Here is a 25,334-nt window from a genome sequence, read left to right as displayed (position 1 = left end):
ATCAAGCAAGACAGGAAGCCCTCCTCTTAATCTGAGTATCAGAAAACAACAGCAAACAACGTTTTAAATAAAGCAGTAAAGCTTAAATACTGTAAAAAAAAAAATAGCTTTAGCTACATTAGTAAAGAATGTTGTTTTCTTCAGTTTTTAAAACTGAAAAACATTATTCTGATTCATTTTATGATCATTTACTCATTAATTCTGGAAATATTTATTAATTTTAAACAAACATTGCTCACTGCTAGAAGGAAAGAAAGCTGCAAATAATCATTAATTGACTTCATTAAAACTAAAATTAAAATATAATTACATTGGAAAGTAAGGTTTATTCATTATGGCTGAAACACATGACTATGAATGGTAAAAAATAAATCAGTTTCAAATAAGAAAATGTCACATGCAATTTCACAAGACAATAAATTACAATCCAGTTTTATTTTTATGTTGCTTAATTTTATATACATTACATACATACACATTTGTTATACAAAAATATATACAAAAATTCAAGTACGTTAATATCTAAAAAAGGGAGAGGGAGATACTGCATTTGATTTCTGGTACTATTGTTTTTAAATAAATACTTTTAAGGAGACAGTAAGATTTCAAGAAGACAACAAATCAAAAGTCATTAATTTTTCAGAAAGCTTTGTGTCCACATATATTCATCATTCAAGTATATTTTTATTGAAACAATAAACCATTTGACTGGCTGCGAAGTCAAACTGAATACGCCATGATATTGAGCAAAAGCAGAGCTTTCTTTAACTCTGCTTTCATCAGCCTAGAATCAGCTTCTGACATGAAATGCAGAGCACGACAGTGATTTTTTAACCTTAAAGCACTATTAACGCCATGTTACAGGGCTGACAATGCACAGTACACACTATGCATTGTCTACAGATTCTCGTTAAAAATATAATATTAAAAATAATATTAAAAATTTTACTTTTCCTAATTTCTTTTTTATTCAATTTGAAAAACAGAACATCTTCATTGTGCTTGGCAACTTGACATCATACCTGAAGGAATAATTTAAACATCCAATGGACAAAATATATACATGAACTTATAAAAGATCTTGGTATTGTTTAATTAATTCAGTTATAATTTCAAGTCTACAGTTATCAATAGCAGCAAATATAAAGAATTTAAAATAATATTTTTCAACATAGTATTATGTTTTAAAAAAGTGAATTGTTGAGGCACAAAAACTTTACAGTGACTTGCCCAAGGTCATGCATGAAAGGAATGAGGGGCAGATAAAAGGACATTTTTTTTCTAACTTAAGCATCTGTACAAAACCCTAGGTTATATACCATCTTGCAAAATTAGCTAAGTAGAACAGATACAGAAATTAGATGCATTATTTAGGAATGTGTATTTAATTTAAATTGCTATTATTAATAAACTTAACTCTAGTACTCTACTATGTTTATCATACAATATTAGGAATTTATAAAAAGAAATGTGATTTTTCTGAATTATTAGGCATGTAATGAGTTAGTTTAAAATTTGACACAATTGATTGCAAACACAAAGTTGACAACACAATTTTCAGCAAGTTCAGTGAAAGATGCTTATTACCATGATTTTTACAAAAATACTAATTATAGAACCTACAAAATTTAGAAGACAGTATTAGACACAAATATATTAATATAAATGTATTAAATCTCTTCTAGTTGATCTTTTGGTTTTTATGAAAACGTTCTAACAAAGCACTCATAATGTTTCCCGGTATTCTTTGGTGCTTATCAATCAAAGCTTGAACAGCATTCTTCGTCTATTAAGAAAACAAAAGAAAAGCCATTATTCTTTTAGTTCTCAATATAGATCATTTCTTTTGTAAAGGTTTTAATGTACTACTACTTTCAAGAAGTCGTCCCTAATTTAGCACCCATCTCTTCTCAGAATTAATGATTGCATTCTCAGTACACCCATAGTACATCTCCTATATTCATTTTATTATGCTTGAATTACAGCATTGTCCACATAGATCTTTTCCACACCAGAATGTAAACTCTTTAAGATGCATCTTAGTATTTCTCCAGCATTGAGCACAGCAAGGCCTTGCACACAATAAACACTTTTTTAAAGAATAAAGAAAAAATCACAAGAAAAAAAGTAGGAAATGTTCTAGCAGGCAAATGGAAGTTTCACTCCTTTCTATTAATAAATAATAGATTTCTGTGCATTTTTCTTTCATCACCATACACACCAAACAATTATATCAGGCAATGCAAAAGGAAAAAGTGAGGAAAACTATGAATGAATGAGCTGACACAGTTTACTTTAGTTCATTACCTCAATTTCTAGACAGGAATTTAAATTAAGTCATAGCAATGGAAAAGCTAACTAGGCTATATCAGGAAATGTAAAACTATTTGTTTCCCATTAAATTCATGACAAATTTCAACACTTTTTTACTTTGAAATCAGCTGTGGCTATCTAAAACAATGTTTTATGCATGTACATGGTTCATGCATGCACATATATACATTACTTCCTTTTAGATGCTAACCTCTCAAAGAGCTTTATTTTTACAAATCTTGGAACTTCATCTCTTTAAAAATATAATTAATAAACCGTAGCCCAAAGATGTATTTAAAAACTATGCCTCTCTAAAGCATAAGTTTTCATATCAGTGAAATGAGAACTATTTCATACAGTTATTATGATTAAATGAAATTGAAATCATGCCTTCAGGTAGTTGGCACAGTTACAAACACATAGGTTGTGCTCTGTAAAGTATTTTTTTACATTTTATTCACTTACTCAAAAAATATTAGATGCTTTGGAAGCTGTAACATTAGAGAAACAAGTCTCAAATCTCTAGAAGCTCATAACTTAATAAGCATAATCAAGTACAAAGTAATTAAAATGCAAGATTATTTGTCAGATGTACCAGCTGAGACGTGAAAAGAAAGTATTTGGAAATTCAGACTTGTGATCCCCTTTGGTAGGCAATGACCATGGAAAGACACACGAACAGGGTACTGTTTGGTCTGGGTTTCCAAGGACCAGTAAAATTTCAATAACAGTGAAGGAAGAAGCATGAGGAAAAAGACCACAGAAAAATAACTTCAAAGGAATGGCGAGTTGGTGAGTTTGGCTGGAGTTTCAGGTATTTGTGTATAAGCTGGGTGGTATAAAGCATTAAAATTAGAATTCAGTGAAATCATGAAGGGAGTTAAATACCAAGTGAAAAAGTACGGACGTTGTTTAGTATGAATTGAGGTGTCAATGAAAGATTTTGGGGTGAAGAAAATGTCAGAGCTTTGCATTAAAGAAATACAACTATTGCAAAGATCCCCATTTTGTCACTAAATCCAATAGACAATCTTTTAATCTTACCTGACCTCTCAATCATCACTGATCTTGCCTCTGTAACGATCACAGTAGAGGAAAAGCTAGGTTTTCTTCTAACTTTCAGGCTGCTCCTTTCAATCTCCTTTGGCAGATTTATAATCCCCAAATCAGGCACTGACTTATTCTTCAAAGATTCAGTAATCTTATCCATTCCTACAGCTTTAATTACCACCCATTTGCTAATGACTCCCAAATTTATATCTCCAGCCCACTCAGTTTCAGACAGGAATGTTCAATATGACCCTCTGAATGTTTTAAAGGTACCTCAAACTCAACCTGCTTAATTTAAGACTAAACTAACATTCTTTCCCCTTATACTTTGCCCTGTCTTGAGCTCCCTCCCTATTTCAGCAAATGACACTACCATGAATCTACCCAAGTAAGACAAAACCAAGGCGTCATCCTAATAACTCCTGCTTCTCATTCAAAGTAGCCAATCCATTGGCAGCATCCATTAGTATCGCCCCATCTCTCCATCTTCTTTCCAACTTAATAATACATGTATATTACATATACATGTATATGTAAATAAATCTGTATATGCATAGGTGGATGTGTATATGAGAATGTAGACAGAGAGGCAAAGAGACAGAAACGGATATTGTAAACATGGAAACAGAGGTTAAGACTGAGAGAACTTGGAGGAAATATCCTGTGTCCTCTTCAGCATTAGTACAGTATATTTTAATTTAGATTGAGATAGTATTTACAAAATGGTTCTCCACAATCAAATGTCTGAACAGTCAGACTATCACCCATTTTTTAAATGAGGTTTCATTTCTACATTAATTTGGATGCTAGTAATTTTGAATTTGTGATCGTCCAGGGATCCTTATGCTGTAGTCTATGTTTGTATTAGTAACAAGGAAGATTGGAAAATCATAACAATGTATTCACAAAAGGAAAATTTCAAGTACTCTTTATTTCAAGTATACTTTAGTTCAATAATGACAACTTATGATAAAAAATATGGATATGGCAACTATATATTTAAATTCCCTCAAGAAATTCTACTAAACTATGCTTTTAGCAGACTGGTTCTATTACTGTAAGTATTGATAATGAAGTACATAAAGTAACTGGAGACAATAACTGAAGTATTTCAATGCTCCAGAAAGGCCTTTCCTTCCTTACTTGGTTTGAATTGGTAAGGTATACAAATATACATATGTATGTATATACACCATATGTACATACTGTGTTTTCCCAAAAATAAGACCTAGCCAGACAATCAGTTCTAATGCATCTTTTGGAGCAAAAATTAATATAAGACCCAGTCTTATTTTACTATAATTTAAGACCATAATATAATATAATATAATATAATATAATATAATATTATAATACTGGGTCTTATATTAATTTTTTGCTCTAAAAGATGCATTAGAGCTGATTGTCCAGCTAGGTCTTCTTTTTGGGGATACACGGTATGTACATGAGTACATATACATACATATACATATAAACATATACATATAAACCTGTATATATACCTTTTTTAATATATAAAATATCTAACTCCACCAGTGATATGAGTATGAGTAAATATTAAAAGGTATCTCTCATGAAAAACTCGTATGAAAAATCAAATCACTGAAATTTATCAGTAATACGTTTTCCTTAACTAAGAAAAATAAGGGAAAATGATTCGTTTAATTTTAAACCTAGAAGAAACCTCTGATAAGCATGTCAGGCTTTTTTCCCCTCTCTCTCTCCATTACTTTCTTTTTTTGACCATAAAAAGAAGACAGTCTCTGTAAAAAAGTGTTCCTAACTAGCTCTGACCCACTTAAATCCTAATAGATAGGCAGGAAAAAAAAAAGTATAAAGAACACAACAGAATTTAGTTATATCCTAAAAGAGAATGTATCTGTTAGGGAGCAGCAAAGAAATGTGTTATATTAACAATAAAGTGTGCGTGGGCAAAAGCAATGTCACAGGGTGAGGTCCCAGTCTGGAGTAGAGCTCCTGCAGCCATCTCAGGAAGGCATTGCTGCAGGATGAGAGAAGAGTCGTGCTTTGTGGAGACCATGTCCTAATCCTAAAAATCAGTGTCATAGGATTTTACTATCAGGATAAAAGTGAGCAATAAACTATGAGTGTGCTTAAAGAACCACTAGAATAATTAGACGTAAGTTTTCTAAGAATGAAGTTCATAGACAAGGCACAAAATGTATCATTAATGTTTCCTTTGTGAAACTTATATATCAGCTGCTTGATTTGAATAGTGTCATCTAATATAACATTATAGCTGGTTCAGCGGCAGATCCTTTTCTAAGTGTCTGACCTTCCTGAGTCCCAGTATGGCAGTGTGTAGTCTAGTCATTCCTTCCCTCTGCCCACCAAGCCCCTCTTTTCTGGGCCATCCCTGTGCGAGAATTCAGGGCCGGCTCCACTAGAGTCCAGTGTGGCCGTGTGACTGCTTTGGCCAATAAAATATCAGTGGGAGTTAGTGAGCCACTTCCAAACAGAAGCTTTAAGGGCCATCTCATGGTTCCATTCCTGACCTTTTCCTTTGGTCATGCAAATGACAACGTCTCACACAGGGCTTTTTCAGTCCTATATAAACAAGACATTGACCTCAGGAAAAACATAACATGAACAATAAGTAAGCTTTATTGTCTTAACCTTCTGAGATTCTGTGGTTGTTTCCTGCCACAGCATAACCCAGCAAAGCTGAATAAATCATCCAGTTTTCTCATTGATAAAACAGTGATATTAAGGTCTTGATGTAAGGATTAATTCAGACTATACATAGAAAAGAAGTAATATTATCTTTGTTTACAGATGATATGATTTTATATGTAGAAAACCCCAAAGATGTCATAAAAACCTGCTAGAACTAATAAATGAATTCAGCAAAGTTGCAGGATACAAAATCAACATACAAAAATCAGCGTGTTTTTATATACTAACAATGAACAACTTGAAAAAGAAAATGAGAGAACAATCCCATTTACGACAGCATCAAAAAATAAAATACTTAGGAATAAACTTAACCAAAGAAAAGAGTCTTATACATTGAAAACTGTAAAACATTGCTGAAAGAAATTAAAGAAGACACAAATAAATGGAAAGATATCCTGTGCTCATGGATTGGAAGATTTAATATTGTTAAGATGACCATACTGTCCAAAGTGATCTACACATTCAAGGAAATCCCTATCAAAATCCCAACAGAACTCTTTGCAAAAATAGGAAGAAACATCTAAAATTCATATGGAATTTCAAAGGACCCTGAATAGCCAAAATAATCTTGAATTGAAAAAGAAAATCAAAGTTGCAAGCTTCTTATTTCCTGATTTCAAAACATATTACAAAGCAACAGTAATCAAAAACTGGCATAAAGACAGACATATAGACCAATGGAACAAAATAACCCAGAAATAAACCTTTGCACATATAATCAAATGATCTTTGACATGGGTGCTAAGACCACACAATGGGGAAAGGGCAGTCTCCTCAACAAATGGTAGTGGGAAAACTGGATATCCACATGTAAAAGAATGATAAGCATAGGCAACAAAAGCAAAAATAGACAAATGGGACATCAAATTCCCAAACTTCTGCACATCAAAACAAACAATGAACAAGGTGAAAAGGAACCTAAGAAATGGGAGAAAATCTGAAAATCATATAACTAATGAGGGTTAATACCCAGAAATATAAAGAAATTCTACAATTCAACAAAAAACCCAAATTATACAATTTAAAAAATGGGCAAATGACTTGAACAGACAGTTCTCCAAAAAAGGTACACAAATGGACAACAAGCATATGAAAAGGTGCTCAACATCGTTAATCATTAGTGAAATGCAAATCAAAACTACAATGAAGATACTAGCTCATACCCATTAGTATGGTTACTATAAAAAAACAGTATTGGTGAGGATGCGGAGAAATTGGATCCCTTGTGCACTGTAGATGGGAATGTAAAATGGCATAGACACTATAGAAAACAGTATGGAGAAGATGCCTCAAAAAATTAAAAATAGAATTAGCATGTTATGAGATAATAGAAAATATAAATTGATATATATTGATCCCTGCCTTCGGTTTCTGGCACAGAATGAGTTCCTGAAACCCTTGTAATTTCCTGGGTATTAGGGGCATCTTCTGTTATTGAGGCAATTCTGGATGGGCTCCTGGATGAGGGCTGGTCACTGGAAAGACTAAGTCATGATTAGAAGCTTGGAATTTTCAACTTTACTCCCCATTTTCCAGAGTGGGGAGAGGGGATAAAAATGGAGTTAACTGATAATGTTTATGTGAGGAAGCCTCCATACAATCCATATAGTACAAGGTGAAAGGAGCTTCCAGGTTGGAGAACACATCCACACCTGGATGGTGACACACCCCAATTCCACGGGGACTGAAACTCCTACAATTGGGATCCTCCCAGACCTCGCCCTGTGTATCTCTGCATCTGGCTGTTCATCTGTATCCTTTGTCATATCCTTTAATAAACTGGTAAAGGTGTTTCCCTGAGTTCTGTGAGCTCCTTTAGCAAATTAATGAAACATGCGGAGGGGGCCATAGGAACCTACAATCTGTAGCCAAATCGGACAGAAATTGTGGGTAACCTAGGGACCTACTCTTTTGACTGGAATCTGAAGTGTGGTGGGAACAGTCTTAATCTGTGGGATCTGACACTATCTCCAGGTAAACAGTGTCAGAATTGAGTTAAATTGTAAGACTTCCAGCTGGTCTCAGAGAATTGCTTGGTGTGGAGGGGAAAACCTTCACACAGTTGGTGACCAGAAGTGTTCTGTGCAAAAGTAGACTCGCAGGTGAAAGAAAGACATAGTAGGGAAAAACAGGTTTTTCTCTACAAAGGAGGGAAAAACTGTAGTTTTTCCTTTGCACATATGATCCAGCAATCTCACTTCTAAGTATATATCCAAAGGAATTCAAAGCAGGGTCTTGGGACATTTGCATACCATGTTCACTGTAGCATTATACAAACAGCCAAGAAAATGGAAGCAAATCCAGATGTCCACCCATAAATGAATGGATGAATGAATAAATAAAATGTGGTATATGCATACAATGGAATAATTACTCAGCCTTATAAAAAAAAAAAGGAAATCCTGTCACATACTACAATATGATAAACCCTGACAACATTATGCTAAGTGAAATAAGCCCATCACAAAAAGACAAATACTATGATTCCACTCATATGTGGTTTCTAAAGTAGTCAAAAATAATAGTAACAAAATGTTGAATGGTGGTTGTCAAGGGTTTAGGGAAGGAATAAATGGGGCGTTGGTTGGTATATGATCTCACTTATATGTGGAATTTTAAACAGCTGAATTCATACGAACAGAGAGCAGAATAGTAATTGCCAGAGGCTAAGGGGTGGGGGAATGGTGAGATGTTGGTCAAGGGGAACAAACTTCTAGTTATAAGACAAATAAGTTCTAATGTACAGTATGATGACTATAGCTAACAATACTGTATTATATATTTGAAAGTTGTTAAGAGTAGATCTTAAATATTCTCACCACACAAAAAAAGGTAAGGAGAGGTGATGGACGTGCTAACTAACCTTACTGTGCTAACCATTTTGCAATATATACACGTATCAAATCTTCATGCTGTATACCTTAAACTTACACAATATTATATGTCAATTATATCTCAATAAAGCCGGGGGAAAAAAGGAATCTTGCGTAGCCCATAATTAGGAACCAAAATAAAGTCTTGATGGATATATATGAAATAGAAGGAAAGAAGGAAGGAAGGAAGGAAGGAAGGAAGGAAGGAAGGAAGGAAGGAAGGAAGGAAGGAAGGAAGGAAAGAAGGAAAGAAGGAAGGAAGGGAGGGAAGGAGGGAAAGAAAGAAAAAGAAAGAAAAGAAAGAGAGAGAGAGGTAGTTGTACAGTGGGTAGAGAAATTCAGTTTTGCAGGATGAAGAGGTTCTAGAAACCAGTTGCACAACAATGTGAATATATTCAACATTACTGAACCATACATTTACACGGTTGATAAATTTTGTCAAGTGTTTTTACCACAATTTTAAAAACTTTAAAAAAAATCAGACTGTATACAAAAGGATGGTATAAAACTCATAACACATTCATCCCATTTTCTAGGTGATTCAATAACATGACATTTATTGCTTTTTCTGTAGTTTCATACCCTCTGGAAGTGTAATTGCAAGCTGAGTGGTCTTTTCTCATCTCATGTTCCTTGATGTCTTTGCAGGAACGAATATTACTGCTCATTCCTATTTTTTAAAAAACCTCACATGCTGAGTTCTCTCACACAAATTTACTTGTTCTCCTACCCTCTGCTACTTCCCTTTCAGTCAGCTTTGGTTGTTTTCCATGGCCCACTCCTTACATGTCACATCTCCTACAGTCTGTCCTCAGTCCCCTCCTTTTTCTCTCTAACCTGCCCTGTAAAGCTCATGGCTTCAGTAATTGTCTCAGCAAATGACTTCTAGAACTTCATCACCAATTCTGACTTCTCTCCCAAACTCCAGTAAAATATCTCCCAAAACCTATGTACATAAACATATATACATAGATATCCTGTAGGTAACTACCTATATAGAATTAGTTTTCAAGTCTAGTACATTCCATCCCTGTAAAGTCTCAAATCTGTACCTTGCTTTCCCTGTCAAGTAGATAAAGAAATCATTATCTAATTCATCCATTCATCAAACATGTATTGAGATCTAATTAAATATCTGACACTGCTGGGAACTGGAGACACAAAAATTCACAGCATAACCTCTGATCTTAAAGAACGCACATTTATTTATTTGTATCTAAGCAATCACAATTGCTAGCATCATTTTCACAAACCACTGTAGATGAAGAGATTATATATCTACTTGCTTTGGTCAAAAAACTGTGAGTGGAAGAGATACTTCCACCTCCAAGCAGAGGCCTATCCTAATTGAAATATATTTGATAGACAAATTCCCTAGTCTGATATTTAAGGGCCTAAAAATGTAGCTGCTACTTACTTCTCCAGTTTCATTTACCAAACCGTACCCACTAAGGTAGTGACACCCCCCAAGTTTATTCTACCGCTGTTATTAAGCACTATACAAGGAAAAACAGGGAGGTGGTGCTTGTCAGCTGAGACTGGAAAATGCTCTTTGAAACAAAGGTAAATAGACCTCTTTATTGCAGGGCTTCTTAGAATCCTTAAGATGTTAATGTGCTTTGCAAAATTCCTGGAGAATTTATTGGGCAGTCTTTCCCAGCCTTGCTGTTCCAATCACATCAGACAGCTCAACACTGCTGGTAAATGCAGTCAACTCAGTTCCTACCAGTGTCTTTGCTCATACTCTCCCTCCCGTCCCAAATCCACATGTCCAAGTCATGCCCATCTTTCAAGACCCACTACAAACGTCCTCATTCAGAAAGCTTTCCTATTTTCTCCCTCACAAAGTAGTCTCTTTCCCCTTTGAACTTCTATTGGTCTCACTCAAATTAGCCTCCATACCACTTCTCGTGATCTTTCTAAATACAAATCCATTACATCATTCACCTTCAATAGCTCTCCTGGATTTCAGTAAACAAAATCAATTACAAGCCATCATAGTCCAGCACCTTCCTAAGTTTGTAACCTCATTTCTTACAATATCCTGCCCAGTTATACCAGACTGCCCTCAGCTCCCCGAAGATTTCATGCTATTTCATGTTGCCATCCCGTTATGTATTCAGTTCCCTCTACCTCATTACTCTTTGTCCACCTAATCCCTTCTTGTCTTTCAAAATCAAATTCAAGCATTACCTCCCTCAAGGAAATGTCCCTAATCTAATCTGGATAGATACCTTTCCTTCGTGCTTCCGTAATGCCCTAACACAGCAGCTCTCAACCAGGGGAGATTTTGCACACCAGGCAACATATGGCAATGTCTAGAGACATTTTTAATTGTCACATTTTAGAATGAATAGCTCTTTGCTGTGGGGAGCTGTCCTGTACACCATAGGATGTTTACTACCATCTCTGGCCTCTGTTCACTAGATGCCAATAGCACTACCACCTCCCATGTCCTGCCCATTGTGACAAGAAAAAATGTCTCCAGACATTGCCAAATGTTCTATGGGGAAGAAATCACCACTGATCTAGAACATGCATGTAAAATAAGTAAATTAATTAATTTTTAATATAATAATTGAAAGTAAAAATCTATCCAAGGACTAAGAAAGAAATAATTTACCTTTTCAGCTAATTCTTCTGCTGTTATCTCTGGATCATATGGAATGGGATCACCTAAATAGGTGCGTAACTTCACTGGAAAACCTCCATACATTGGAGCAAATGGATAACGGAATTTTTCATAAAGCCATCTAAATAACCCTGTTTTAAAGTAAACAAAATCATTTTAATTGGTTAAATAATCTGAGCATGTAATTGTAAACTTTCAAATTAATTATGTAAGACTTAGAGGAAGGTGACATCTCCTGATAATTAGTATTTTTTTTTAAAATATGACCTTTTCATCAATTGAAACAAATGAGCAATAAGTTAATAATAGAAGAAACTGGGGGGTGACGATGTATTTTCTGCTCAATTTTCCTGTAAACCTAAAAATGGTCAAAAATAAGGTCTATTAATTTTAAAAAAGATGAGCTTTTAAAAACATGAGAATTTTAAAAGGCAAACCAATTACTAGTATTGCAAAGGGTAAAGACTGAAACCAAAAACTAGAGCTAAAGTCAAGAAACTCACAAATATGTGACTTATATGGGAAAAAAAGGGAAAAAAATGGAAGTGCAAAAAAAATTCACATAAACATGAGACTAAAATGCATTAATAAACTCAGTAAACACTAAAAATATTATTGCAAATTAGGAATAATGTAACAAAGACAAGAGTTACTAATGCAAGTGACCAGGTATAAAATTTAGCAAGATTAAAAGTGGTGATAATGTAAACTGATGGATTATATGACTAAGTTTTTAAAAAATGAATCCAAGAAAGGCAAGCAACATGGAATACATAAATCATGAATTGTACTGGGAGTTTAAAACACTGTTTACATATGGAATCACAGAATACACCATAAGACTCAAAGTAACGGTAAAAAAAAAATCACTGGACACTAAATTTTTGAGATAATCAACTATCAAAGTTAAAAGCAGTCAAAAATAATTTTAAAACCACTTTGCAATTAAAGAAACAAAATTAGGAATAATTTCAGTTTGCAACTTACAAATTCAGAAGAAACGATCTGACGGAAAATTGGAATAATTCCACAAGAAAAGTTAAACATCACATCAACCCACCTTTCCACTTTTTGAAAAAAAAAAAAAAAAAGAACAAAAGAAAGTAAGACCTAAAAACATAATGGAATACCAACAGTACACCAACATTGGACATAAAAGAAGCAAGAGAAGTTTTTTGGGAGAAGACTTGAATGTGGATAGAAAAACACTAATAAAACACTACGGACATAAAATATAATCAACCAAATATATAAAGCATAGGGTATAAAAATAAACTGATAATTTTAAAATAAAAAAACAACAGAGACATTGCAAAGAAAAGCACATTTAAATGTTATCACCTCATAACTAGATTCAGAACTTATTTTGTTATCAATAAATTATAAGTCAGCAAAAAGAACTTTTCAATGTAAATGTATCACGGTTCAAAATATTTTAAAAACAAAAAACCTAACAGAAATAAACCAAGGGAAATTGTATCTCCTTAGGTTGTTCATTTTAATTCAATACCATATTGTCATCCATTTTTAAAGCTGTAACTTCAAGGGTGAGTTAGGAAGACAGCCTGGGTTATATGTAAATTTGTCCTAACCTTCAACAACATGTTTTAATACAGTAAATTAGATAATATTCTCTGTAATTTTAAAGAGCCCAAGAAATAAGCTTCAGTATGTATGAGACTTAATGAAAACCTATCATCTAAAAACTGTCATTACTTATAACCAGTTATCATTTAGACTTTAAATAGAAAAACATCTAAATAGAAAAACATCTAACTTTTGAACCCTTACAGAATTCAAAAGCCCATTTAAAATATTACATTGTAAATAATATATTATAATTAGAAAAACCATATGAACCAAAACTTACTTGTTCCTCCAAGTGATCTAAATCCTTCTCGAATATTTTGTGTAAACATAGGAATAATGGGCTAAAGAGAGAATTTGAATTAAAAAGTAAATATAATAATCCATTCAATGTCTCCATTGAGTCACTAATGTAAACTTTTAAGGACCTGTTTAAGATTATGAAAATAAGGTATTTTAAAAATAAGATACACTTTTATCACTAGTGTGATTTATCAGACTAGATCATTTGGAGAAATATAAACAGGAAACACTACCCTCTAGTGGTAATGTATAATATTTCATTTACCAACGTTCTATCATTCCACATAAACCTTTGACACTCAAAGATTATAATCATTAATTTAATTAAATAAAATGAATGTGGGAAATTAAATTGGTTTTAGGGGCTACTAAATATCAGGTTGGTTCAAAAGTAATTGCAGTTTTTGCAATTATTTTTAACCTCACTGAAGGAAGTTATATGACAGAAATTCTACCTGGAACTTTGTATAAATTTAAATGACAAATTTTGGCAAGATGCTGTCATGAAATTAGCAAAATACCATTTTTTGGTGTGATCTTATTAAATCTAAAAATGTTCAACATCAATAAAAAGTATAAGACTCACCACAAAAAAAAGGAAAAGCATATATATGAAAATTCTTTCTATCAATCATTTTAGAGGATTTCTGCTCACAAGTTCATGGTTTTTATTTTTCATGAGTATCAATAATTAAGTATAAATTTAAAAATGAAGACCTTAACTAAATGTCATAAAACAATGAAGTAACAAAGGATCATGTAAAGAAGTTATACCATGATAGAACTTAAGTAGATTAAAAAATTGAGCACTTTAAAATATACACAAAATATACCAAAATAAACAGTGTTTTAGAATAGATAAAACTGGGAGGAGGGGGTGAGTGTCACTTTACTTACAATCTACCATCAGTATTTGCTTAATACAGAATGACCTGTCTCAGTGAACAGGGTTTGAGACATTTAAATAAGCTGACATTTAAAAAGCCATTCCTATTCAGCTTTGGAAAACAGTAAAATGTGGTGGACTGAAGAAAAGAGACTACACGTATAGCTTTCTTCATAAAACTTATTACCTCACATATAACTAACTGAGCATTTATTTATTGTATCCTCCCCGAGAAGGAAGACTCTTAACCACACAGACATTGTTTTGTTCACTGCTGTATCCCAACACCTAGAATACTGCCTGGAATAGACTAGATGCTAAAAGAAAGTGTGATAAAAGAATGAAGAAGGAATGAATAAACAGAAGAGAGAGACAATGCTTGTAATGAATTAGTTCGTATTCTCTGAACGCAAAGAGTCAGAAACAGGGAGTAGCAATCTTAAAACCAGTTAGGAAAAAGGTAAGTCGAAAGAGAAAAGCAGTCAGATGAATTTAAAATTTGATGGAGTTACTTCACAAAGCAAACAAATAAGACAAAATACACTGACACTTTCATTAAAAAATTCAGATTATGATCTAGGAAACCACCAGTTTTATAAAATAAAGTGATAGCTGAAATTCTAATGCTTTAAATAGTTACATCATTAAGATGTACTTCAAATGCCCAAGAAGGAACAGAAACCTTTCGGCTTTTGCCTTCTCTGACCAGTACTGCTGGATTTATGTCTACTAACTGGCATGAACTCCAAAGTTTGTGTTGAAGTATGCACTATATAAAGACTCTTCAGGTTACATATCATCCTTTAAATAGCTAGCTCTCCAGAAGCTGGACATTTCTAGAACCTACTAAACAGGAGAAAGCTTACCCTAGGAGGCTCAGCATTCTAGGCCATTTGCTTTCAAGCTGCAGCCTTAAAGCCACAAGCATTACTTTATCACAACTTGATGCTGTAGTACAATTATTCATTCCTTTCTTTGTGCACACTTTATATACAAGGTAGTTGCATAAGCCACCTAGAATTAAATTCTGTTTACATGTATACATGTGTCTCTGTATGTATGTGTGTGCACATGTGTGCAAGAGAGAATGTGTATTTTGTTAAAAACTATTCTTGGAGAATCGGCTTAACATGATCTCTGGAGTCTTAACTTTGCCACTAAAAAAGTGAGAACCACTGATAAGTTATTTACCATGTCTAAGTCTCAGTTTTTTCATGTTAAAATGGGGATAATTATCATATCTTGAAGGTTTTTTTTCTATAGATTGAGATAGTACATATAAACAACTTTATTGAAACAAATGTTATTTTATTTTACATCTGTTTTTTGTTTTTCAACTAAAGTATATAGGCTATTTCTTCCCCAAGTTATTTAGGTATGTTAGATAAGTTACCTAAAAAATTCTTATCGAAGTTTTTTAATTCTCAAGAACTCACAAAATAAGAATGATGTATATATATTACATCAAAAAGCTATAACTTTCATATGAACCTTAAATATTTTCTACCAATATTTTGTGAATTTGAATTGATGATCTTGATTTTTCACTCTAATTTGTTATGTCATAATTTAAATATAGTTAATCCTGAAACAACAGTCTTAAATCTTCACTCAAAGTTTACGATAATTCTGAGGCCTATAAAGCGGTTTTCCAGCTGGGATACTTGAGCCATTTACAACTATATCCATACTGACTGAACGCTTTCCCTCACATATCCAGAAGGCCCCTCTAATCTCAAGGTCAGCAGACTCACTGTGAAATGCAGTTAGTGATGGCAACAGCACCAGTTGCCTGCAGTCCTGAACTGTGTGCTCTGCTCTGCTTCTGCCTTGCTGTATGACCCGATCCCTCCAGCCCTTCATCTCTCTGTGCCTGAGTTTCCTCATCTGCAACATTGGAATAATTACGTATGTCACCTACTTACTGCACAGGAGTAGCAACATAAAGACTTTAAAAGACTACAAAAGGTTGGGGTGGTACGAGACTTATTAAACTCACAACGCTATGTTGTAAATCAGCAATGTTAAAGATTTTTGTTTGTTCATAAAAGGCTGTTTATTAAATTTTCTCAAGTTTTGTAAAAAAAAAACACCTTAATTATATTATCTAGATTATCTTAATTATCTGGAAACTCTTTCAAGGATTGGAATAAGAGTTCCTTTCTCTCTGTAATTTTTTTCAGGCCTTCTTCCAGGCAATGTTCCTTAAAACTATAAACTTAAGGATGAGGAATTATAATCCTCAGGATCAATCTATGTAATTCCAAATCTGTCTTTGTCATTTTTATCTTAAACCTTAAAAAAAATAATTCTTTCAAAATATTTTTAAAAATTGAACTATCTTTGATTAGATTTTAGCTTTTATCATCGCTTTAATATACATTACATTGACTATCTTTAATTTTTGAACAATTGTGCATATACGCTTTTTTATTCCATATTATTAATATAGTCCCAAGGTTTTGTTTTCTATATCAGTACTTAAGACTTTTTGGAAAATAAAATGTGCACAAATTAATTTTCTATATAACTAATACTAGTAACATAACATTAAATTCAAAAGGCTCCTTTCTAGTAGTGTTTAACATTGTGTTAAAAAAAATCTAATACAACAAGTACAAATAGCCTACTAAGTGCTAGTCATTGTACTAAGGACTCAGAATATAAAGAGATTGCCCTGTCCCCAGAGTTTATAATCCACTGTAGGACAGTAGTGTTTAAATTTTTATGTTGTCTATTATTAAGCATTTGGGCAAGTAATTTAACTCTTACACTAGGACAACAGTATTAAAGTGCTACAGCAATAACTTACTTCTAGGAGTTACATATACATACAGGAGAGAATAGAGCTCAATGCATTTTATTTTATTATAACTCTGCAATTAAAAAATTAAGAGAAAATTTCCATTCTTCTTCAAATACTGGTCTTGGATTAGAGTGAAACATCCACAATCTTTTCCTTTTTAATCATCAGTCTTATTTGCAAGATGAACAGGCAAGCTAAGGGTGAAGACTGGCCTCTTTATGTAGCAGCAGTGGATACACAAAAAAACTGAAATGTCAAAGCACTGGCAGCTGTCTCTAATTGGCCTGGAAAAGAAAACCACCTTGTCAAAGGTACTACGGTTTCTTTTCCTGATAGACAATCTAAAATGCAAACAAAAAGAAAACAAAGAAGAAACATTCCATAAGTAATAAATAAGTGTTTCATAGGATAAAGTACAATATGGAGGCCAAAAAGCTGAGAAATACTTTCCAAAGCCAAAGAAAAGGATAAAATGGCATCCATGTTCTTCAGTCTACTAAGTACATTAATTAGAGTGAATCCCAAAGGAACATTTAATTTTATTGGCAAATTCACTTGTAAAGCCTTTTAAAAAGATCTAAATTATGCCCATATCTATTTCTCATCTTAATTCATACTATTAGATAGCTGATCACATTTGCTGATGAAAAATCATAGGAATCATATATTATTTGAGTTCTATTGTTATATAAATTGGTCACAAATAAAAGAATTGCAATGAAAACCAACAACCATCATTAAAATAGGCCAACTCAATCGTACAAAAGGATTAAAATACATAGAACTAGAGTGATTATTACTTATTTTAAAAAGTATAACTGAAGGAATACAAAGAATTTTACAAATCTGATTAAAAGAAACTGGATTTTGAAATGTAAAATAAAATTCTGCTGGATATTTGCCAAATTTCCAGACTGATTTTTTTTTTAGATGGCTTCTCATCCACAAGGAATTTCGTCTATTGTTATGTACACTGTTTTAAGAGTTATGTACACTAATTTTTAAAGTACTGCAATGACAGTATCTAAATTCCTATATACTTTGGCTCACTATTTAAACATTTATTATAAATTCAACCTAACTTTTACTTTAGTAAGTAGTTTTATACAACTTACCACTTTTGCATCAATTGCAACCTGAGCGAAGCCTTTACGATTACCCCATATGATGTTGTAGGTTTCATCACTAATTAGGGCTTCTCGAACTCCACCTGGTGAAATAGCTAACAAGTGACCACTCCTCAGAATTTCAACACATTTTTCTCTTGGTCCATGTAGAGCACAAAATACATCAAGTAATAAACTAAACCCTGTAAGAAACATTAGTATGAACATATCTTAAGTACTTCTTGCCCAATTCTTCAAAAGCAAATATCTTCACAACCTACATAATTTTCTCTCCATACGTAATCAGTAAATTCTTTTTTACTTTACAATCAACAAGAATTCTTAAGGTTAACATAAGATGAACATTGCTGGTAAAGTAACAGCTATGTCTTATTGATCACCTACTATTGATCACCTCCATAGTGATCACCTACTACTCTGGCTACTTTACATGTTTAAACTCTTAATTAAAACTTACAAAAAACCTTGGAAAACAGGAATTCTTATCCTCATTTTACAGATGAGGAAAAGTTGGCTCAGAGATTAAGTAGCTTGCTCAAAGTCACAATTTAGCAAATGGCAGGGCAGAGATTCCAGTCCAGGTATGTCTAGTCCAAAATTCCTTCCACTGAGTCTCATGGCTGAACATTGTCTACAGTATTTATTAGAGCAATCAGAAATGATATCCCATCAGCATATGAACCCTATAAGAAAGAGAATCACTCAAGAGAATATGAATCTGACTATGCTTAGCCCTACCAAATTTGCAAGCCATAATCAAACCTACTGAAATTAAAAATTAGATGATGCTAACTCCACGATTAAATATTTTAAATCAATAATAATAGCAAAATTATTAAGAGTTTTTAATAAAGTGAGTGATTCAGAAGCAGCCAATTCCAGGTATTAATACTACACAGTTTTTCTAATTACAATTATTTGTGGATGAAAAAAATAATCCTACCAAGTAATTAAATATTTTAACCAAATCCTAAACAGGAACTTTAGAGCACTGATGTTGGTATACATTATTCCTTGATACTGGAAAATATGGAAATGGATAGTGAAAACTGTGCAGACTAACCAAACTTCTCATAGGTTTAAGGATCTGAAGCAAGATTATAAGTATTAGTCAGATTGAAATAATTTTCATCCTACATTACATTAAAAGCTCACTGACTTAACTAAATGCATTTTCACAGTCAATGAATGAACAGGGGAGGTTTCATAAACTATAAGATCATAAATATCATAAAGGGGAAACTTTTTTTAAAAAGCCAAATGCTAAATATTCATATGCTATTATATATAAAAAGAAAAATGGCAGCAACCATTTCTCTTATGTTCCATAAGAGAAAACTAGGTAAGTAAATATTTTAGTCATATACTAAAACTATTGTTTACTAAAAAAAACCATTCTTCATAACACATGGTAAAATATTAATGCTAACATTAATTTTTTTTAAAAAGATCAAAATGGTTTGAATATGTGAACATACGCAAATTAAAAGGTTAGGTTAAGGTGGTAAAGTTATAATGACATTTTTTCTCTAGTTTCCAAGTTTATTATAAAGTGATCATATTACTTTCTAAAGAAAAACCTTTTATAGCCAATTTAGTTTATACCCAAAGTACAAATGACGTCTTAATGACATTAGGATATCCAAAACATTAACCATGTCTATGAAAAAAGGCACGGAGTAGACTGTTATTAATTCACTGCTTGGGGTTTGTTTGTCTGGTTGAGTGGCTTTTGTTTTTATTATTCCAGAGAACAAACTGTAAACTTTTTGGCTTGTTTCTGGTCACTTAGTGACAGAAGAAAATAAGATTTAATCTCATTTAATCTCAATAAGTTTATTTTAAAATTATTTTTTTAAAAACTCTATCATGTTTGAAACGATTTGGTTAATTAATCTTTTTTAAAAGGTACACAGCTTTTATAAACAGATTAAAAAGATTAAGAGTCATAAGTCTACCAGGCAAATCAAGTATGATAAGAGACAAGACATTTTATACCAAAATATAAATTAATTGTTTGGCAAAAGTTATAATTTATTTTTTTTTAAAGTAAAAGTTCAGGACTCAACTTTGAAAAATAATGACTAAATACCTGTTAATAAAGAAAGAAATTAGATAACATTTGGGCCATAATGCTTTTATATTTAAATATATAACCTATACAGGATAATTACATGCTCCCAAATTGGAGTTCCAAGTGTGTTACATAAAAAGGCAAAAAGCAGGCCAGATCAGTGGCTCAGATGGTTAGAGCGCCCTGTTCCTAACACCGAGGTCGCTGGTTCGATTCCCACATGGGCCAGTGAGCTGCACCCTCTACAGCTAAGATTGTGAACAACGGCTCTCCCTGGAGCTGGCCTGCTATGAGCAGCCGGAGGTTGGCGAGAGTAGCCCGCAGCTGGTGAGAGCTGCCGTGAGTTGCTGTGAGTGGCCGACCAAGGACTGGTGACCAACTGCCTTAGCCGGGGTGGGGTGGGGTGGGGTGGGGGTGCGGGAGTGCAAGGCTCATCATACCAGCATGGGCCAGGAAGCTGTGTCCTACACAACTAGACTGAGAAACAATGGCTTGAACAGGAGTGGGGGGCAGGGGGAGGCAGAAGAAGGGGGAAAAAAAGGCAAAAAGCTTTTCTAAATGATACTAGACAGCAAAGACATAGATTTCCACAAAATTTGATTGTGTTAATTAAAAATTTTTATATCATATCTACAGTGAAAGTTTACCTGGAATTTTAAAGACAAAGTGATCAGCTACTACTCGGCAAGTTCTGCCTTTATGGATAAAAATTTTAGCCATGAAGTAGTAAAAATCTATAGGAATAGCTCCATGATAAAAAATTATAAGTGCTGGTCCTTCTTCTGGTATTTTTTCCATTCCATGAACTTCATAACCTGTTAAAGACAAAATACATACTTAAAATATATTTATTAGTTATTTATACTAAGGGATGGTCACTAACTCAGGAACTCAGTTTTTTCTTATAGAAGTATATGCGCCTTCCTGTTGCCCTTCCTTCCCTTCTTGAACAAATTGGCCCATAGCCATTAGGTGGGCCAGCGAAAAGTAGATACCTGTGTAGGGGGGTGGCCTGGAGTGAGTGTTGGAGCCCAGGCTGAGTGAGAATGGATTCCACATGGGGTGGCCCAGAGTAGGGAGTCAAAGCCCAAGCAGCCACAAGAGCATCCACACAGGAGAAGAGCCTAGAACAGGGTGCTGGGGCCTGAGTAGGAAAAGGAGAGGAGCCAAGGGCGGGGCATGCATGGGGGGTCAGAGCCTGAGTAAAATGAGAATGACATCCAGACGTGGAAGTGGCCTGGTACAGGGTATTACAGCCCGAGTGGGATAAGATGCTACCTGTGAGAGGAAGAGGATGGTGGCAGTGATGGCAGATTGTTTATTAACAGAGGGAACTGATCAAATTAGTCGACATATTAAGAATAATGTCAGCCAGGTTTCTCACTGTTAGAGAAGGTGGTTGCAACTACAGAACAAGAAAAAACTAGAATAAACTCTGCAGTTGTAAGCGAACTTTGCTTCCACCCTAAGAATGGGAAAGAGCAGCATGTCAGAAAACTGAGGTCACTCTCTCAATCAGGTGTACTGAGCTCCAAAAGGTGACAAGCCCCTCTGATGACAGAGAAAAAACTGAGTATGGGAGGAAGCAGTAGGTGCCATAAAAGTAGGTAAGAAAACAACTGAAATGTTAAATAATTAAAGGCCAAGCGTGGAAGAGTATTGAGTGTAGAATCCCTAGGCACCCCAGATACAAACAAGAGTCCACACTCACTCACCAACATTTCTCCACAGGCCTCAGTGGTTGCTCTCAAGAAAAATTAGGGGCAGGGCAGTCAAGGGACCCAAGAGAGCCCCTGCTAAGGGTACAGAGACCAAAACCCCACTTACTCCCTGGAAACTTCTCTTGTAAAAGCAAACCCTGACACCCCTTCTAAGGAAAAGGCATATGCAACTGATGCTGGAAGGGACAGTGCTGCTCCATTTTCCCCCTCCTCCTCTCTCGGGCCTCGCGCCACCATCCCAGTCTCAGGCAAAAATACACTATTACCAGGGAAGGGTAGAAGCCAAAGCATCTCCACTGGGCGGAATAGGGTAGGCCCATGGTCCTGACATGACACACAGAAGAGATCTGCTATCACCAGGAGGAAGGACAGGAAACTTGCTCCCAACCTCAAACCCCCATCTATACAAGGCAAAGTTTGCCTGCCACAGGAAAAAGTGAGAGGACCATTGAGAAAGGCCCAGGCCTACAGGGCCTGTGTAAGATTTTGGCTAAACCAGGAATATTAAGGAGTGCCCCCGCCACCCCCATCCTTACCGCAAGCCTCACATGGAGTTAAAAGTAAAGGCCACCTTTTCCTGGAGGAGAAGTAGCAGCATGAAGAGAGAGCCCTTCTGTGGCACAGGCATGTAGGATTCAGGGTGCAGTAGGAATATCGAGAAATACCCCTCTGGCACTCTAGGTTCTACATATGCACAAGGCAGCAGGAGGATTTTGAAGTGTGTGCTGAACTGAAGGTAACTATAGCTACCACAAACCCCAATCTCAGTTCAACTATTGAATAGATTGAATTAACCCCCACCCCACTCCCTAACTACCTGACAGAAAAAGGACAATTTTCAGTGACAAATACTATTTACCACATTCTCTACTGTTCTTGTTCAAACAATGCCCAGAATTCATTTAAAAAATTATGGGACATACAAAATGGCAAGGAAAAAAACCCATTGCCAAGAGATTGTTTAATCAAAAGAACCAGATCCAAATGTTTAAATTATCAGATAGTAACCTTAAAATAACTACGCTTAACATGTTAAAGAATCTAGCAGAAAAAGTGGGCATATAATCAGATTAGAAATTTCAACACGTAGAAGGGAATTGTAAAAAACAATGAATCTAGTGGAAAGGCTATCTCATTCAAATACTTGAATGAGATCTAAAGATTAGATGTTAAGAATATATCAATGTTCATTTCCTGATTTTAGTGATGTTAAATAGAACATTTTTGTTTGTAGGAAATGTACACTAACAGTATTAAAGAGAGGGCAATGTACGGACTTACAGTCAAATGATTTAAGAAAGTAAGTTCTTTGTACAATACCTGGAATATTAATTTTTTAAAAGTCTACAAATAAAATGAACAATCATATTGCCATCTATGGAAAAATAATGTAAAATCAGAGAATCATACACTCTGTAAGGTAAAAAGACCTTCAGGTTTCAACCTAACAAACAATATCAGAATTTAAGACTACTTTTGATTGCTAATCAAGGTTATCGGAGGAATCATACATCTCTGAAACATGAAGCACACTTCATTGAATCTGCAGGCTTATAAAGAACTGTGATGCTTGATATAGAGTAGTTACTAAAGAGTACAAGGAACATAAGAGGGGTGGGTGAAAAGGGTCAGGGTAGGAGACATCAAATAAGTTAAAACTTTCCTATGAGGTAACACAACCTAGAGTAAAATTTAACAGTCATTAAATAATTACTGATAAAAACAGGAAAAAACTCTTAACTAGTGACCCAATACAAAATAAACCACCATTTAAACTGTTAACATGTGAATAACTAAATAGCGGTGTAAATTTTTAAAACTTTTATTTAATTCATAAACATAAATTATTCTTCAGGAATTCCCATTTTATTCTTTAAAAACAAAAATAATATTATTGACTCTAACTACTACATTTGGGGGGAAAAACTGTGACCAAGAAAACTGGTAATACATTAGAGACTCTTGCCATTCTTTAGCTCCTCTTCCTGCCACATTATAAACCCTATTCTAAGTCACCATAAGCAGGAACAAGGGTTTCAGCAAGGAAAGCAAATGACAGGATGAAAAGGGTAATGGAGATGGGGAGGGGAATGATCTCTAGAGGCTTCCTTCTAACTTAACCTCAGTTCAAGGTTCAAGGTTGACTTCCTGGCAGTACCTTTTTTCTCCTACTCCAACTAAAGAGATTAACCTGCTTACTGTCCTTCACACTGCTACCAAACACCAACATAGTTTTTTTACAGCAATCTGTGCTGCTGGTGAATTGCAGGGAATATAAAAAATTTAAGTAAGCTCCACCTATGTTTCAGAAGAAAAATACTCTGAGTACTTTATCACAGGAATTGGGAACTGATACTCTGAGGACCAGATGGAATGTGATCATGGCTCTAGTCATTAATACCTGCTTTTCTGTCTCATCTCACCACTGTCAGACCATTGCCTCACCTGATCCTGGCCAAAAGAAAAAACCCTATCGAACAACCAATGGGTGAATGAAAAAATCAAGAGAAATTTAAAAACAAAACAAAACCCAAAAAAAACCTTGACACAAAAGAAAATGGAAACACAACATACCAAAACTTATAGGATGGAACAAAAGCAGCTCTAAGAAGGAAATTCATAGCAATAAATGTCTATTCAAGAAACCAGAAAAATTTTGGAAAGATCCAAGATGGCAGAGTGGATAAACATTCTGCTTAATCCTCCCATGACCACATTTAAATTACAACTAAATTATAGAATAATCAACCTGGAGAACCATCTGAAGTCTAGCTGAATAGAAGTTTTATAACTAAGACATAAAGAAGAAGCCATGTCAAGACTGGTAGGAGAGGTGGAGACCCAGACAAGCCAACATCAAACCTGTGTGGTGGTTGAGAATCAGGACGGATATCTGATTCTGTCTGAGAATCAGGACGGATATCTCAGTCATGGGGGTTGCACCCAGAGGAACGAGGGAGCCCAGCCCCACACCCAGCTCCCCAGCTGTGAGTACTGGTGCTGGGAACAGAAGTCCCCACAACACCTGGCTGTGAAAAACAGTAGGGATCCTGACTGTTGGGTGGAAGACTGTGGGAAACCCAGACATCCTCTTAAAGGGCCCATGCACAGACTCACTTGCTCATTGACACTCACCCTAGGCTCCAGCAGGAGGACAGTGACTCGGTGGGCCTTGGAGATATACAGGGAGAAACTGAGTTGTGTGGCTTCAGAGTGAGGACTGGAGAGACAGTTGCATTTTTCCCTGTGTGGGGTCCCTCTTCCA

The 25,334-nt window shown here is 34.6% G+C and overlaps 1 protein-coding gene across 5 annotated transcripts in view; it reads right to left on the bottom strand.

Annotated features, from left to right (window-relative positions):
* Positions 1-416: 416 nt before the first annotated feature.
* Positions 417-25,334, bottom strand: part of TMEM68 (transmembrane protein 68) — a 45,468-nt gene continuing 20,550 nt past the window's right edge. For 2 of the 5 annotated variants that reach the window (XM_019711063.2, XM_019711065.2), the window contains 5 exons: positions 20,996-21,163; positions 18,263-18,456; positions 13,436-13,496; positions 11,557-11,696; positions 417-1,786 (listed from right to left, as the gene is read on the bottom strand). In XM_019711063.2, the coding sequence (XP_019566622.1) occupies positions 1,682-1,786; positions 11,557-11,696; positions 13,436-13,496; positions 18,263-18,456; positions 20,996-21,163 (668 nt within the window). In that variant the 3' untranslated portion in view covers positions 417-1,681. Of the gene's footprint in view, positions 1,787-11,556; positions 11,697-13,435; positions 13,497-16,095; positions 16,229-18,262; positions 18,457-20,995; positions 21,164-25,334 lie in introns of those variants that run through there. The other 3 variants (XM_074319029.1, XR_002135789.2, XM_019711066.2) reach the window with 3 other exon arrangements.

Source organism: Rhinolophus sinicus, linkage group LG14, assembly GCF_036562045.2.
Source record: "Rhinolophus sinicus isolate RSC01 linkage group LG14, ASM3656204v1, whole genome shotgun sequence".
NCBI classification, from domain to species: Eukaryota; Metazoa; Chordata; class Mammalia; order Chiroptera; family Rhinolophidae; genus Rhinolophus; species Rhinolophus sinicus.
Note: the sequence above shows the minus strand (reverse complement) of the source record. Positions and strands in the feature narration are given on the sequence as shown.